General features: G+C 39.4%; 1 protein-coding gene across 1 annotated transcript in view; it reads left to right on the plus strand.

Moving 5' to 3' along the window:
• Positions 1 to 13,049: 13,049 nt before the first annotated feature.
• LOC138055740 (neural cell adhesion molecule 1-like) overlaps positions 13,050 to 17,673 on the plus strand; it is a 48,777-nt gene continuing 44,153 nt past the window's right edge. The window contains exons 1-3 of the mRNA XM_068901618.1: positions 13,050 to 13,272; positions 13,843 to 14,154; positions 14,727 to 14,996. Of these exons, the coding sequence (XP_068757719.1) occupies positions 13,050 to 13,272; positions 13,843 to 14,154; positions 14,727 to 14,996 (805 nt within the window). The remainder of the gene's footprint in view (positions 13,273 to 13,842; positions 14,155 to 14,726; positions 14,997 to 17,673) is intronic.

Raw genomic sequence — 17,673 nt, forward strand, 5'->3', positions numbered from 1 at the left:
CAGACAATTAAGCACAGCAGCGAGAACATTTTTCAGAGACGTGTAGAGGCGGTCAATTCGTGATTCGTTCACATGAGGGGGGTTGTAGCAGGCGCCTGTATCGGAGGCGCGCGGCAGGTGCAACAGCAAATAGACCACTTTCGATATATTAAAATTCAGCTTGATAGTGAGGCTTAGTGGACACAAAAAAAGAAATGAATAGACAGGTTCATTCAGTTTCCTTTGTTTGTGTCCTCTACGCCCGCTGCCAAGCTGAATTTCAATATATCGAAAGTGGCCTATTGCAGACTTACATTCGCAACTGCAGCCATTACATATCTCGGGTACATGGAGCCGCAGTCAAATTCTGTTTTATACATACGAATGGAAATGTAGCAGGCACTATTATAAGGAGCTCAGAGCAGGGACAAAACTTATTTACGCACACACATTCGCCCCTACAGTTATTACGTGTGCCAGGGTCATGCACCCGCAAGGTGTCTCATTGTCTGAGTTCTTCGTGCCACCGGATTTCACACCGATGTTTTGTCACTGCAACATGTCCCGCCAAAGTTCATTTGGTCCAACTTGATGCGGCATGTTGCAGCAGCGAATGTTGAAAAAAGGACGTCTTTTATCATGCGAACAGTTCGGGAGCGTGCGCCCGCAGGTTACTGAGAGATTTAACCAATCACAGGCATAGAGACGTCCCTGAGACATGTTCCCGCTGATGTGCTTCATTGTGTGTGTTAGTTGTGGTTTTGTACGCGCTGCATGTCCCCACTAGACATGCCTGTAAATTGCCCCGTAGTCTGTGAGTAAAATGGATAGGGGTTTACGAGGAACATACTTATGGCGCAGTTTGTTCTCTTTGTACGTGTTGTTATTTGGTCGGTGCTTCATGTCCCCGCTATAGGTTCCCGCTCTATGTCGCGTTATATGTATGGAATATGATTTTAAAACTGCTTCATGTTCTGGGGTCATTTAGCTGCAAAATGACCCATAGTGTGCGAGCACCTTTACCCCAAACGCTTGAAGCCCTGGTCAAACTGGTGAAGTTTTCTCTTTATTAGTGCGTGCATCATTTATGAGAATGGAATCGGAATCTCCTGGTTTTCAAAACTGTTGGCTGTTCGAGCTAATAATGGATAGTAGCCAGGATTGGTGAATAGAGTAAAGCTGCCAGCGTTTAAAGCCACAGAGATCGCCGTTTCGTGATTATTATGGCGCTTTTTTAAATTGGTAGGAGGCCCAATTAAGGAATTTATTACCAGCTATCTGAAAAAGGCAACGTTTGCAAGGAGGTTGGACTTAGATTGCATTCACTAAACATTGTCTCACGTAAAATGTTTTGCCAAGTCCCCTTTGACGCTTATTAACAAATTATCTAGTAATATGAAGAAAGTCAGCAATATATTAATAAATTGGCATCAAATTGATGGTTTCTACAGAGTCAGAAAATTGAAGCCGAATACCCTGGTAATCCGAAAGTCTCGAAACTCAAGATCGTTAGAGACGCAAAAATATGGCACACTATCAACGGATACCACTCAAATTTTATAGAAATTAACTGCGCCACGGGGAACATTGAGGGTCAAGGGGAAACAAAACTCACTGTTTCCCGTGGGGCCAGTCATTAATTGTCTTGTTCATAGTTAATAGATGTAGGCTGGTTATGAAACTCGACAAGTTTCTTTGTTTCATGTTTTTGTTCGCTCTTTTTGGCCTTGACCCTGCACAAAACCCGACAAAAACACGCTTTTTTCGGCAGGATAACCAGTCAAAAGCTTCGACTAATTTATTCGAAATTAACTTGCGGACCAAAAACAAAAGATTGTACAGGGTCACGGTCGGTTCAACATCTAATTGCGATTGTATTGTTCCTGCTTTTGAAATTCCCAGGGTTTCATAACCAGTCCCTATATTAACTATGTCTTGTTATACCTCCCAACTCAAAATAGAACTGTTTTGCTGAGTTCTTTTAAGCTTTCGTCCAAATTTTGCTGTTTGCAGAAGTCTCTCAACGTTTTCACGGCATTGTGGGTGGCCTTGTTAGTAGATTTCGAGCTTCTGTCGTGATGAAACTGTTCAATTTCTTCTTCAGTTCTTGTTTGAAACCGTTTAGCTGCCATCACCGCGTAAAAATTATTTGCTTGACGCGGCTGGCATACAAATTTCACGACCTGAACACGTGCAACTCGAAAGTTCAAGTGGTTGTTTCCCTAGGGAGTAAGTGAGTTTTGACCCATGACACATGACACGTTCTCCTCCAATCGGAAAACGTGTCTGAGTTGCGAGGTATAACAAGGTCGTTTAAAGTGCTACTATGATCAAAAATCACTTCTTTTTTTTCTTCAGATTTTGAAAGGGTGTTCGCTTAACACCTAACAGACAAATTTTGAGCCTTCAGTTTTATCCAAAGGCTGTTTTTTATTTTCATTTTTTTTTATTTTTATTGTAAGTTTTGGATTTCACGGTCCGCCGTTACTCACGTTCAAACCTGACCGATTGGCCCTCAGAGGGTTGGATCTAGGGAAAATGACGTCATTTACTGACTAGCTTAAAATTTCAGCATGTAAACGCACTTTATTATATATGCAAAACGCGGGTTTAAAAGTCTGAAAGCCGTGCTGCATATAAATTCAGCCGCATGCACACGCATTGCAATCTTAAAATACTGAGTCTTTGACGTCATGTTCTCCTCGGCCCAGCTCTGTCAAGATTTTAAAGTTAGTAATGGCGTACCAATAAATAACAAAATTCCATTTAAAATAAACAGGTGTCTTTTTAAAATCAGAACTTAAAACTTAGATCACTTAGTTTTTAGTTAACATTGTTTTGAAATCCAAAGGAGTCGCAGTAGCACTTTAACGAGATAGTCTATTTGGCGCGTCTCGCGGTAAAATTGTCACGGGTCGTGGGTAAATTGTCGCGGGTCCAGAAGAAAGGAAAAATGAATAATTGAACTTTTATTTTACAAACGTATACCACTTCAACGTTTTCAATAACAATAACAATAACAGCAACAATAGCTTGAAAATTTACGTAAGCTTAATTTTAAGATTTTCGTTTATATAAATGCATATAAATTGTAATGATGGATCGATCAGAAAATGGAAAAATAAAATTCAACTTTTATTTCACAAAAGTACACCACTTCAACGTTTTCAATAACAATAACAACAGCTTGAAAATTTCACTTATGCTTAAATTAAATAATTGCTGATTGTTTTTTTTTTTTTTTCTTGTTTTTTTTTTTCTTTTACCGTGATATATTTTGGCTTAAGGCCCGGCCAAACGATAAATGTTGGAAGATCCAACACGTTGATTGCATGTTGGACAGTCCAACATGTTGAAAATTAGGGGGTGGCCAAACGATACCAAACACCATTCAACATGTTTGATCAAACTGATGAGACGCATTGGGTTGTGGGTAAGGATATCTCCCAGCGTACACCACGTTGTAAAATCCACGGATGTTTGCAACATGGCGGAGAGTAAAGAGAAATTTAAGCGTTGTTTATCAGTGTTATTAGTGCTTGACGAACTTGAAGAAACCGAGGATAGAGCAAGTAAACGAGGTAAAACAAGAGAATGGATCCGAAGACGACAAGAGAGTGGTTATTTTACCAATATTGTTCGAGAACTAGCAGACGAAGACACGCCACGGATATATCGAGTTCCTCTTCGATCGAAGCCAATATACTCTTTCTCTCTTGTCTTTCAGGTGGTAGTAGGCACAAAAAAACATCCCATAAGTATCTATTCCCTTCCAATAGGTCGATCAAGCGGTGAGTTTCCTCGTCGTTCCAACGTCTTGCTTTTTGTTTTGGTGTTTTCTTGCTAGAAGTTTGATCGATATTCTGCGCTGCTTCCTCGCTCGCTGACATTTTCAAACTACACCGACGCAAGCAAAGTGTCTATGGTAACGACTGAATTTGCAGTCACAATGCGCGTGCGCGCATGCAACATGTTGTTGACACTGGCCAAACGAACAAAATTTCACGCATCCAACATGAGCACAAAAGAAATGTTGCACGATGTTGGATTAAATGTTTGATACTGCATCAAACATGTTCCAACATCATCCAACATGTTGAGTAGTCATCAAACACGGTGGCCAAACGATAAAATGTTGGTTCACCTAACATGTTCGATCGTCCAACTGTATAATTTCTTTTCTGGTTTTGTTGGTGCCCTCTTTGTACAACAGGTTTTGAGCAATAACAGAGTAGGAATTTCCAACAACAGACAAGGCCTCGTTATTAGCTAAAAAAAAGCTGCTGCAACAGATTACTTTTCTCTGGCAGTCGACTTATGTTAAGTAATGTTTGTTTTTTTCTTTTTTTTTTTTCTTTCTGCGAGGGTCATTTGAAAGAATTTCCTGTATAATTTCATTTCTAGTTTTTTTGGTGCGCTCTTTGTACATCAGGTTTTGCGGAATAACAGAGTAGGAATTTCCAACAGCAGACAAGGCCTCGTTATTAGTAAAAAAAAAAAAAAGAAAGCTGCTGCAACAGATTACTTTTCTCTGGCAGTCGACTTATGTTAAGTAATGTCCATATTATATGTTTACATAATTATTTCCAGAATTGTTCACGAAATCTGCACAGTCACAGTTATGACCTGTTATGATTAGAATTTTTGTTTTAGATTCACTGCGTATGTTATGTAGGATTTTTGGATGGCTGTGGAGGAGTCCTTTGATTTTATCTTGAGGTTTTCCTTCTTTCATTTTGCCGTTTGTAGTCTATCGATAAAGGTTTTACTAAGAATTGCTTAATTGGTCGGTATCTACCTTCTTGTGGTCTGGCACCCTTTGTTGTTTGACTTGTACTAGCATTGTGGAGATTCTAGGGGTCTGGGATTCGTGGCGCGTCTTGGTCTTGAGGGCTGATGTATGGTCTTCGTCACAAAGATCCTCTGTGATCAGGTCCTTTCCAATTAGCCCGGTGGATCTGAACTCTTATGGCTTTGTTTTGTTTTTCTTGAAGAGATGGGCCCGTTGCCTCTTCCCTGTGCCACTCATTATATTGTTATTGTTGCTGAAAACGTTGAAGTGGTGTACTTTTGTAAAACTAGACGCTTTATGAGCGTACACTGGGTTGCCTGTGGCACGTTAAGCCCGAAGGAGGGGGTTCGGCTAACCACAGGAGTTTGATCGTGAGGTCTGTCTTAAGGGTAGAGATTTTGATCGTACGTGATATCTCACAGGGTAGCGATTTTGATCGTACGAAGGACATTTGAATTTTTTTGACGGAAATGTCAAAATCTCCACCCCACAGTTCAAACCCTTTTCGGAAGAACCTTGAACGTGAATACCAAAGCACAAAAGAGACAACAAGCATTTTTCAAATATTTCTTCACTGTCACATTTCCAAAAAAAACTGTGCAGAGTTTAGTACAAAACAAGCTGCCAACACACTCCGTGTCAAAAACACAACTAAATAAATTTCCCAGCAGTGCTCAGTATCAAACCCTTTATTGAAAAACCCTTTCCTTGAATAATGAAGCAAAAAAATGGGCCGCAAGCTTTCTTTTACATAATTTTTGACAAACAACAATTAGTGAAATTTCCAATTGTTACCGGAAGACTGTGCAGAATTGAGTACAAATAAATATAAATAGCCAGACAACAGAGATCACAGCCCCACTTAAGTTGTCATTGTTAAACCCATAAGTAACGAAAGATTGTCGTCGAAGTCCATTACTCGTCGCTTTGAAGATTCTAGATATTTATTTTTCACCGCTTGTCTTCAATTTCCCATTGACTTTCCATTATTTAGTTTCATAAGGGCATATATATATTTTTTTAAGATCGACTAAAACGCCATTCGGGTTACAATGACGTTCGATGCCATTGCAGGTTAAGTTTAAAATTCTACTGTGCCCACCCCCGCTAGAACCCCCGCTAGTACTCCCTCAAACTTATTTATTTATTTATTTATTTATTTATTTATTTACAGATTCAGTATGCAATGTGCAATACTAGGTGGACAGAACAAAAGGACACGAAGTCCCCTACAAGGTTAAGCCACCCAACCCACCCCCAGTGAAAATATGTCCCTAACCAACCCCATAAGCCATTAATTAAAAACAATTGTTACAGTTAGAGTAGAGTGAAAAACGTCAATTAACACGAATACACAGTTAAAGTTCTTATACTATGACATTTTGGGCATGCAATCTTATAAGATCTTATGTTATCCTGATCAAAGACTAACCTTAACCATTCTAAAAAGAAAGCCTTTAGCTTACTTTTAAAAGTACTAAGAACTGTAATGCCCTTGATATTTTTGGGTAAAGCATTCCAAGTACCACTTACCAAGCATTCCAAGTGCCACTTACCAAATATACGCGAAGAAGGCTCTACACGCAAAGACACTACTAAGCAGGAGAGGGACAGGAAAGACTTCATGAAACGGAAAAAAAAAAAATTAAAAAGAAAAACAGAGAAATATTACTCATTTTCCGACTGGGAACTAATTGTTTCTATCTTCTGGACCCGCGACAACTTATAACGGACCCACAACAATTTATACCGGACCCGCGACAATTAACCCGCGACACGCGCCAATTAGACTCTCTCCTCATAACGTTGCGGATCTCTCACCGTTTGTGCCAGGAAACCAGAGAACAGATCCTATGTTTGCTTACCTCTTGCGTCTGCCGCAGATTTCTTGAAAGAGACTTGAAACACGCTAGTGCAACGGCAAACGCTCTTGGTCAATCGAACCCGTGGCTGTGTCACGAGTCAAGAACGGATGTCTAATTTAAGAGTTCAAAGTTCTGTACTATCAGAAACTCACAGCATGCGCTATACCTTGACTATGTTAATTTTGCAGATATGATTCACAGTCAATCTCTTGCTGATGGATAAAATTAATCCGTAGCAGTTTCCTTTAGACAAGCCGCCACTAAAAATATATTTCCTTGACATAAATACGTTGATAACCAGGACAAAGGCAAACGATTCTTTTTTACCAGTGAGGATCAGCAATTCAATATGTTTTCCTAGCAAGTTCACAGCCAGTTACGTGAAAATATGCTGAACGTCCCAGCCAGCTCGATTACTTCTTCCAGAGCGACTTTTTTGACAAGCGGCCCCGCTGGGTACTCCTATAACAACTACATGTGCAACAAAAACGCCTGTAAGTGGCTAATAGTATTGAAAACTTGGAGTCTAAATGTGGAACAAATTGAAACTAAAGTAATCTTTTTTTCAATATTTCTTATATCTCCAGCGCCCACTAAACACTTAAGCTAACAAGAGTAGCCCGATGACTTTAAAAAGTTATAAGTGTGCGATCATTTCAAACTGCATATGTCTTAAACAGGATGGGTTAGTGGTTATCAACCGTGCATTCCACGTCTGCGACCCGGGTTCAACCCTCGGCCCCGAGATCGTATGTGAGCTGAGTTTTAGTCGATCTCAACCTGACTCCGAGGGTTTTTCTCCAGGGAGTCCGGTTTTCCTTCCTCAACAAAAATCGACTCCCAGCCTGGCTGTGGTGCTGTGCACCGAGGTCGAGCCGCGCCTTTTGCGATTCAGTCTCCGACTGCGAGTAAGGGCATTTAGCACGTCAGGGGTCAACTTCAAGATTCCATTCAAATCACGGAAACTCCAAAAGAGAAATTCGGATGTTCATTTCAGGCTAGCGGGTACCGGTCACGTGTGACATAGCTCCTTAATTGCTTGGGACCGTACTGGGGAATATCTGCGCTCGATCAGTACTTTCACAGAAGTTCGGACCAATATTCCCCAGTACGGCCCTCGCGCTCGGTTAGTATGAGGTAGGTAAATAGACCACTTTCGATATATTAAAATTCAGTCCGAAACAAAGGGCATCATCTCGAGGCTCTGGGGAATAGATATAAGGATTTGTATGAGTTTATTCCCCAGAGCCTCGAGATGATACCTTTTGTTTCGGACTGAATTTTGATATATCGAAAGTTGGCTATTTAACCTGTTTTACTCGCAGACTTGAGACTAGTAGGAGGAACTAAGAGGAGCGAAGGACGAGTGGAAATATATCACAATGGCGTCTGGGGAACAGTTTGTGATGACGACTGGGATATAAAAGATGCTCAAGTTGTTTGTCGCGCACTTGGGTTCCTCTCTGCCATCGCTGCTCCACGCGAAGCTCGTTTTGGGCAAGGTAGCAGTACAATATGGCTGGACAATGTAGACTGTGCGGGATTCGAGCGCTCTTTAAAAGATTGTGGGAACCGTGGATGGGGTAGACACGACTGTGATCATGATGAAGATGCGTCAGTCGAGTGTTTACGGTCAAGTAAGTAAAAATCAGCAACAGCGCTACATTTTACATAATAGGCCGGGGCCTCGCTTATTTTGACACAGGGAGCATAGGAGTTCTATTTGACGTTTTTTCCAGTTAAATTAACCGTACGAATCGATCTTGTTGATTTGAATCACCGCATGTGATCAAACCACATACAAACGATCATGTCACGCTGCTGTGACCGTTGCGGTTGAGGAGGCAGTGTGGCCCAGTGGTTAGGGCGCTTGCCTTGAGATCCGGAGATCCCGGGTTCAAGACCCGCTCTGACCACTCGTTGAATTTGTTCCTGGTAGTCCCTGGTTCAACTTCCCAGCTGCACTTGTAAATAGCCAACTGGTTTGCCTCCGACCAGTTGGGATTCTTAACAGTTGTAGTTGTTGTGTTCTGTTGTTTCGTTGATTGTGTTTCATTGGCCCTGAAAAGCCCCTATGGGGAGCGGTCAATTAAGTATGTATTGTATTGTATTGTAATCCTATCCGCGCAACGAGAGCCGCATGCAATAATGCCTGTGGGCTTGTCACAAGTGGTTACTTAACAGTATAGAAATAGACAAGGAATGAAAGCGATTTCGGTCTTTTTTATCTTTATTTTTACCATCGTGAAAAATTAATTGCCTAACTGGTGAATTCGACAGTAGATTTCGCTGGAAAAACCGATATCACACTCATCCCTTCGTGATTCATGCGATCAGTAGGTTTTTCAGGTGAAATTAACCGTGGAATTCACCAGTTAGGCAGCGAAGAAAATGACATAATTAAGCAATATCCGGGAAAACCAAAAGGTGGACAGTTCCAAAGCCTTTTATTTTCACTAATCCTACAGCCAGTAAGAATAGACAAGCCGGGAACTCCGCTTTTAGGCTAGGGTAAATTTATATATTAACATCTCCGGAGTGCACAGCGGGAAAAATTTCAAAATTGACATGTTGCTGCTCGAAACTGTCGATTGACATCTAATAAGAGATAAATAGTTAGTAATTAACAACCGTGGGAAGAAAAAACCCGCTCCGCACAGCCAGCTACTAGTAGATAGCTAAATGAAGTTGCCAGCTAGGAACCGCTTAAGGAAAGCTTTTTCTCAGCCGGCTTAAGTATGAACAACTGGTTTTCCCAGCCGCAATTTTTACATTACTTTTTTGCCAGCCAGGAAGAGTAAAAACAACTTTTTTAAAATTCAATTTTAATTAAATTAAATTAATTAATTAAACTAAAAGTGCTTTTGAGTCAGGGGCTGTTTACATTGAGGTAGGAAGATCCTAGCACTAGGAAGATCCTAGAAGGCGAAACAACTTTTCATTTGGTTTACTCCCACCTAGACAGAATTTTTTGCATGTAAACCAAACGAAAAGTTGCTTCGCCTTCTCGGATCTTCCTAGTGCTAGGATCTTCCTACCTCCATGTATACAGCCCCTCAATCGATTAATGAAACTTAGTTGTAATTAATTAATTAATTAAACAAGTAATTTTTTGATTAAATAACTAATTTTTTAAAGGAATCATGAAAGAAAACAAACTTTTACTCACCTCACCTCACAAAGTAAACACTACAATCATCAGTGAATGGCAGTAGGATTAGGAAACTTTTCAATCCAAAAAAAAATTCAACTAACAGTAATTTATAGTTCACCACAAACCAACTGTCGCAAAATGTATCAGACTCCATGGCCATAAACTACAAGAACTCATTGTTTCATTTAGCTTTAGCTGACAAATGCAAAATAGAATGCAGTTTCTCTTCAAAATGTATATAGGCTACAATAGAAAAAGGATGCATCAAAAATAGCATCGGATGTATGTATGTATGTTAAATAGCCTGAAGAAAACCTAGAAAAGTAACAATTGGGAAAAGATAAATACTTTATTGCTGTTACTGTTCAGGATTGTCAGCGTTTTTACCAACGCCAGGTTCAGATTGTCTTAATTGCCCTTTGATACTGGTGGAATTTTCCACAGGTGTTATAATGGGTTTGTACTCGGATCTGTTCAATACTTAGAGTTAGCTCTACTAATTTGCAAAGCGTAATTTATTTTTTTCCTGTCTGTCCACGGTGTGAGAAAACAGTTTGGTGTTCAGCGTGGTATTGCAGCTGTGAATAATAACATAACAAAGGCTGAAAATGACCCTCGAGCCCACACACTCAACTTTTTAAACTGCAGTGGTGCACATGTCCCCTTCAAACATAACGACACAAACATATCTTTAAGTATTAGTGGGACTTGTGAGAAATCGTACGTGTACCTCAGAATTTGTAATCCAGACTGTATTAATTGCTCCTTGCTAGCTACTATTAGTAGAATTCTACTAGTATACTAATGCAAATGCTGTAATCTGATCGGCTGAGCCATTGAACACTATCAGCCATTAGTATGCAGTGACTGGAGGTCGTCTTGGAAATAACGACATTTTTTTCGTTTTCCCAACGTTTTGGAGGAAAATGCGGATGCAAATGGATAATTAAATTTCTGATAAGTCTAAACGAAGGACATTTACGGTTTGTTGACTTTCAAAAAAGTTGAAATTATTGAAAAAGTTGATGCGCTCGCGCGGCAACTTAGATTTTAAATGGCAATTCAATCCGAGCGATCTTTTTCAGGCGCAAAGTTTAATAATACGTCAAGAAATAATTGGAAACCGTTATTTGAAGTAAATTTTAGTAAGAATTCCACTAAAACAATAAGATTATTCGCTCTCGATTTCTATGTATAATCTAATATTCTAATTGTTAATTGGAAAACCTCGCGCAATCGATAAAACTACATAAAGCAGACATTGTGAACTAGTTTTCATGCTGGGATCAGAGCAATATTTAGAGTTTATATATAGCTCTATTCTTTCGTTTGCAAATTGTTGCATTATTGTGCGCCGGATAGATTTACTCATTTAGTAAATCAGTCATGAGCTGTGCTCGTAGCATTGGAGCGTCTGTGAAAGTCCATGTGAAGTGTGTCTGGAAACCTTTACAGAAGTCTTTTACACAAAACACCACTCCCACTCCACAACTTCCTGAGCTACAGGGTTGATCTGGCATTGGTACTCTGAACCGTTGCACTCTAGCTCTGTTCCAGATTGATGGCTGGAAGCGTGAAAGACCAGTTGTCTCAGAGATGGTTTTTAACGTGGTGTTAGCCAGTTGCTGAATGGATGCGGTGATAGGATAGTGAAATCCATCATCGTACTCTATGGAGCAATCACGGACATCAAATACAAGAAGTCCCCAGTGATTGCCATGTAGATGCATGGGTAGAAATATCAGATCCACAGTACTCATGTTGACATTCGCATAGAGATTGTGGACTGCACTTTCTCGGAAATTCGTAGAAACATCACTTGGCAGCATACAGAAAAGTTCTCTTTCAAGGCGTCCATTTGATGCATCACAGTACTTGATTATGAGCAAGTTGGTAACTTTATCAGTTAAATAACGTTCACAGCACAAAACAGACAATTCCTGAGAAGTAACAGTAAACCCTTTGCACTGAACGAGAAACTGGCCGTCTAAGTTCTATCGGTGGAGGAGTACTCCTCCACCGATGGAACTTAGATGGCCAGTTTCTCCTTCGTGCTTCTTTGACATCTTGTGTGTAAATACTTTGGATAGTGTGAATAAAGGATTGAATATATATCACTGCATTGGTACACAAAAAAGATAACATTAACGGTATTTTCCAAGCGACAGCCATCAAATCATAAAAAAAAAACACTTATAAACAAAGTTTCAGTCAGCATTTTTAACCTAAAGCTTATGTACTCACCTCGACGAAAGTGTTAGATTTATGTCGGCGCTCATGATGGAGATGGAAATAGATTGTTTTTACTGAAAACATGAAAAGCGCGCCATGCTCCTTGTCGGTAATATCCGGAAACTTTTAACTGCAAAATTATAATTATACACAGGAGCGCAACCCAACAATTTGAGATCACTTCCAACAGAACGCGCCGAGAAATCAGTTGTAGCATACGAAACGTCAAGTCGCGATTTTCGTTTTATTTCTAATTGAGCTTTTATGGCCGACGAACAACAGTTTATATGATATTGTTTGTCTTTCATTACGAAGGGCAGCACTTACCCTCTGCTGACAAATGTTTCTTGAATTTAGTTGATGGCGGCTGGAGTGATTGGGGTAACTGGAGTCTTTGTACAAGGGTCTTTAATGGCATACAGATGCGGACAAGGGAATGCGTGAATCCAAAGCCACAATTTGGTGGGATACCATGCAAAGGATCTACTACAGTTATGAGAGGGTGCACAAACACGTCAAGTTGTCTGCAAGGTATGTTACCAAAATCAACGCTGTTTGAGTTTCAATTGTTTGCAAAGCAGCTCCTCAAATACTGGTTAACACCTTCTTACTCGTCAGCTTGTCCTTTTGTAATTTACAGAATGTTCATTCTCCCTTTGTGGCTTTTTTTTTTGCCAGTTTTCTTCAAACAAATTCTGCTGAACTGTCCAGCATCCTGTCATTTGATACATTTGATTTCTTCAGTTGATCTGATGGAGAAAGCTTGGCGATCCTCATACCTGTTGCACATGTCCTATTGGATATAAGAAATAGGTGGCCAGTCAACACTGCCTTTCAAAAAAAGGATACAAGGAGGTGTCATCATATCTCCATTAATTTACCGGGGTCAACACAAATACATTTAATATTAGTCAATTATAACCCTGCTAACAATTGCGGAATTGCCAGTTATTCACTAGCCCTGCAATTTCCTTTATTAGAATTCCCCGTACGTTTTGAAACAGAGGGCAGTCCATCTACTGGAGTGATGCAAGTTCACAAGAATAACGCCTGGAAAGCGCTTTGTACCGCACATTGGAGTAATAATGAAGCAATTCTTGCCTGCCAAGTAAATGGCTATAACAACAGTAACGACAATTTTACAGGCAATTGGAAAAGAGGAAATACAAGCTTGGTGAACATAACTTCTCATTCCTGTTCATCAATCATTCAAAGTTGTGGGTTCATTAACACGCAAATCCGGTGTTCAGGTACAATAGTATGAACAAAGAAAATCTCAGTCTTATCCGTATACCATCGCATAGTTTTAACACAGCAAGTCAACTAAAAACCCTATTTGTTAGTTTATAATAACCTGTGGCTCGCTGTATAAGAAATGACTAACTGCTGGTAAAAAAAGGCAAGGCACTAATTATTGGAAGCATGGCCACTAAGGTGCAGTTGGGCTGAACGAGAAAAAATGTCACACTTAGCTCTGCTGCAGAGCAGGACTTATTTAAGTCCAGCGCCCAAATCTCTAGACCACACGTCACCGTCTTTGGGACTGATGATTCTGAAACCGCTATCTTATTATATTGTACCCTGAGGCCCAACTGGAACAGTCTCAATGAGTGGGCTTCCTCTTAAAACATTATCCTTGTTACATTATTAAATTAAGGATTTTAGCATCGCCTATCCTGTTCAAAGTTTTAGTCAAACTGAGATAAACTGGAGATATTGAGTAATGGACAATGAACGGCAACCAATGATTTGTTGCAAAAAAGAAACGTAGAGGACAATTAGAACCAGGCATTGCTTTCACTGATGTGTCATTCTTTCAGTTCCTGTGCGCCTAAGTGGGGCGAAAGCTAAGTATGGTGGAAGAGTAGAAGTTTTTTACCGCAGAAGGTGGGGCAAGATCTGTCGCACTAAATGGGATATCAATGATGCCAAAGTTGTTTGTAAACAACTTGGCTTTAGAGGTGCCCTGGCCGAATTCATGACGGGAATGAATACCACTGATGAAGACATACCCGTTGTAATGTCAGATATAGCTTGTACTGGAAAGGAATCCGTTTTAGCCCAATGTAATCGTTTAGATGGAGAGCACAAGTGTCCGGAAGACATTGGGGCTCAGGCTCTGTGTTTACCAAGTAAGTAGTCACTTTTCACCAGTACTGTGTATTTAATCTATTCCTGACAAACAGAAGGTTGTGACTAGAGACAGATGCTTTTTTTTAACTTGATTATCCTCATCAGTATATTGTTTAACATTTGTGGTGAAAGCTAAGTATTCTGTGCTGTTAATTCCAAACAAACTTCAATTTCACTCTAACACAATTTGGAGCAACAACAACAATAACATTCTTATTTGCACATTTTCATCTAACCAAGCAATGGAAATCACTAGAAAAAGCAAGGATCTAGCTACAATGTATGGTTGTACCAGTCGTAGTAGCAAAGCAGCTTTCGAGTTCTCTGGTACTACCCAAAATTGAACACTGGATAATGGAAAAAAATGAAAGAAATAAAAACTAGAAGAAAAGGATTATAGTTGAAATAGAAGAATTTTACACGTAACAGTTATAGAAGAATAAAATGTGCTTGAAAATTGATGAAATTACAAGAATCTTTAAATTGAAAAATGTATTTATTGCGAAAGACTTGCAAACACCGATGGGAAATTTAGAAAGTAAGTTCTTCAAAACAATAATTTTTGTTCTAGACAACGTGGAAGTCCTGGAAATGAAAAGCCTTAGTTCTAATCTTGGTAGCACTGAAACCGTGAAATGTTCCTTAAAAACGGAAAAGCAGAATGAGCATGAGATTGTTAAATGGTATGAAATTGGTACCACTGCTAGTGAACTCAATTCAAACGGGAGAATTGAGGTAAAAGGTGTCACTTTGACAATAAAAAATGTTCAACTGGCTGATGGGGGAACATATGAGTGTCGAGGAGAACGTTACACTCGATTCTACACAGTTTACGTCAATGGTGAGTTTTTCAATGCTTAGAAAGCCATCAATATGCTACAAATCATTATTATCAACAAGAACAACAACATAATCACAGGGCCGTATGAGGCAATCTGAGGCACCTACCTCAGTCATTTCTTTCGTTATTTTTCTTTTTTGTTTCTTTTTAATAATACAGGATATCAGTACTGTAAGCGTCAAGAACACCCTAAATACCTAAGAATAGAATTTGCCTTAGTCATATTTTTTTTTCTGATTACCGCCATGAATCAAGTTAATCCTCCTCATCATCATAAATATCAGCTTTTAGTGGACTAATGCAAATCCTGCATTTTGATAGGCTACGCTACTAGAGGACTATTATTAATAGTCCTCGAGTAGCGAAAAGCGTGACGCTTTCTTTCGTTTTATTCCCAAATAAATATTTCTTTAACTTGCATTTGCTAACTTTATTATCGCCTTTTTCTGTCCAACTAGTTGGGTGATACTAAAACAATTAGATCCCTCGCCCTCAAGGGCCACGGGTCTAATTGTTAAAAATTTCACCTTCATCAACATTATACTAATCATCAAGATCATTACCTCCATGATCTTCATTGTCCTCATCAATCTTAAAATCCTTTGTACCAGGTAGATTTAATTTCTCGTCTACTTCCGTTAGTGTCACTCGCTTTAACATTTAACGTTTGTTTATGTGATTTACTGAGAAATTAGTTTGCAACTTAATCATTGCGTTGCTCTTTCCTTGTTTGAACGTTAATTTCATTGCTCATTACCAGCAATTACATATATTTTTCATAAGAATTCTATCAGTAATTTATATTCATTAGAGCATTATCAGTCTCTCAATGAAAGTAACCATTGCAGTCATGAAGCAACTGTAGATCAGTAGTTATCAGTTGCAAAACAAGCCTGAAAAAACACGTCTTCAACAGGACTTGAATCCATGACCATGAACCATCTGACCTATCCACAGGCACCCCAAGGTCATTGTGAGGGTGGCCGACAAAAATAATATGTACATTTAGCCAAGCCTAAAAGCGGAGCTCCCTGGTTATTTATTCTTACTGCCTGTAGGGTTAGTGAACAGAAAAGGTTTTCGAATTTTTCGCGTTTTGGTGTTTGCGACTACTACTTAATCAAATCATTTTCTTCGCTTTCTTCCGTAGAAAAATGCATTTCCTAACTAGTGATATTCCACGGTAAATTTCATGCAAAAACCCGATATCGCATGAATCACGAAGCGATGAGTGCGATATCGGTTTTTCAAGCGAAATTTACTTTGGAATTCACCAGTTTGGCAATGACTTTTTTTCTTGAATCGCATGAGCTTTAGAAGAAAACAAGCACATTTTTAGCTAGCGAATGTAAAAGAAAAAAGCCATTTAAGAGTCAACTGTCTATATCCGGCGAATAGGAATCACGCTAAAACTAGAAACCGTCAGGAAACTTTGTCAGTTCAAGGTCAAAAAAGAGTTTTACTGATGTTCTGTTTTTTTCCACTTTACCTCTGAAAACGAGATATTCACATTTTGAGGTAAATCATTGAAACATGCCAGCTTGGCTTGGAACAAGAATCGGCAAAATACGGCAATGCAACCAAGAAAGGACAAACTTCCAACAAGATCCACTCCAACAAATTAACTGTAGGAGCTTTAAACAAACTTTTCAAAACACAAGCTGGCGTTATTTATCCGTATTTTTAAGTGTTGATAACATAAAGGCAATTTTTTCTTTTTATTGTCGAGGTACATCGAAAAGCACTTGCACGTTTGCTCGCTAAAAAGTCAAACTTTGTTATTTTTCGTCATTCAAATGTTTGATAATAATAATCTTTTTACTTCCCTTTAATGTAAGGATTATGTTAAATATCTAGGTTTCTTACTGGACAATCATTTGAGCTGGAAACACCACATTGACTATGTCGCACCAAAAATAAGTAGAATTATTGGAGTTATTGCACGTCTTAGGCACCTCGTCCCTTTCACTACTTTATTAAGTATTTATCGCTCTTTGATACTACCCTACCTGTCTTATGGTTTGGCTTCTTGGGGTCAAGCTGCTAAATCCCATCTACAAAAAATCCTCGAGCTGCAAAGCCGTGTCCTTCGGTTGACGCATTTTTTCTGAACCCAGAGTGCATACGGTGCCTTTATTTACCTCCTCAAAAATTCTCCCACCTGCTATTTGCGGGCGGAAATGACTCCATGTAAATGGTAATCTGTTAACAAAGTGTTGTTGTTTGTAAAGTGTTGTTGTTATTTTAGAGCAAAACAAACAAACAAATCAACTATTTCTTTACGTCCAAAAGAGTACAGATAATTTTTATTTAATTCCAGTTGAAAATAAAAATTTGAGTTTCATTTCTGAACAAAGGAAAAACCAATTAAACCACTTTTTAAGACTTGCATGTCCACAAAAATCGAACAAAAGGTGGCCACAGCTCGAAAATGGATTTTGCTCAAATTTTGTCCAGATGTAGCCTATTATGTCTCTAAATGCACTGTATTTAAGAAATGGTAAGCGTGCAGCGTGCAACTATCGAGTTATGGACGCACGCGGGAGGTTGCTAAGCACAAGAGAAGCGTAAGAGTCGCACGAGGCGATAGCCGAGTGCGACTCTAGCTTCTTGAGTGCTTAGCAAACCTCCCAAGTGCGTCCATAACTCGATAGTTGCACGCTGCACGCTTACCATT

The sequence above is a fragment of the Montipora capricornis genome, chromosome 7, assembly GCF_036669925.1.
Source record: "Montipora capricornis isolate CH-2021 chromosome 7, ASM3666992v2, whole genome shotgun sequence".
Classification (NCBI taxonomy): Eukaryota; Metazoa; Cnidaria; class Anthozoa; order Scleractinia; family Acroporidae; genus Montipora; species Montipora capricornis.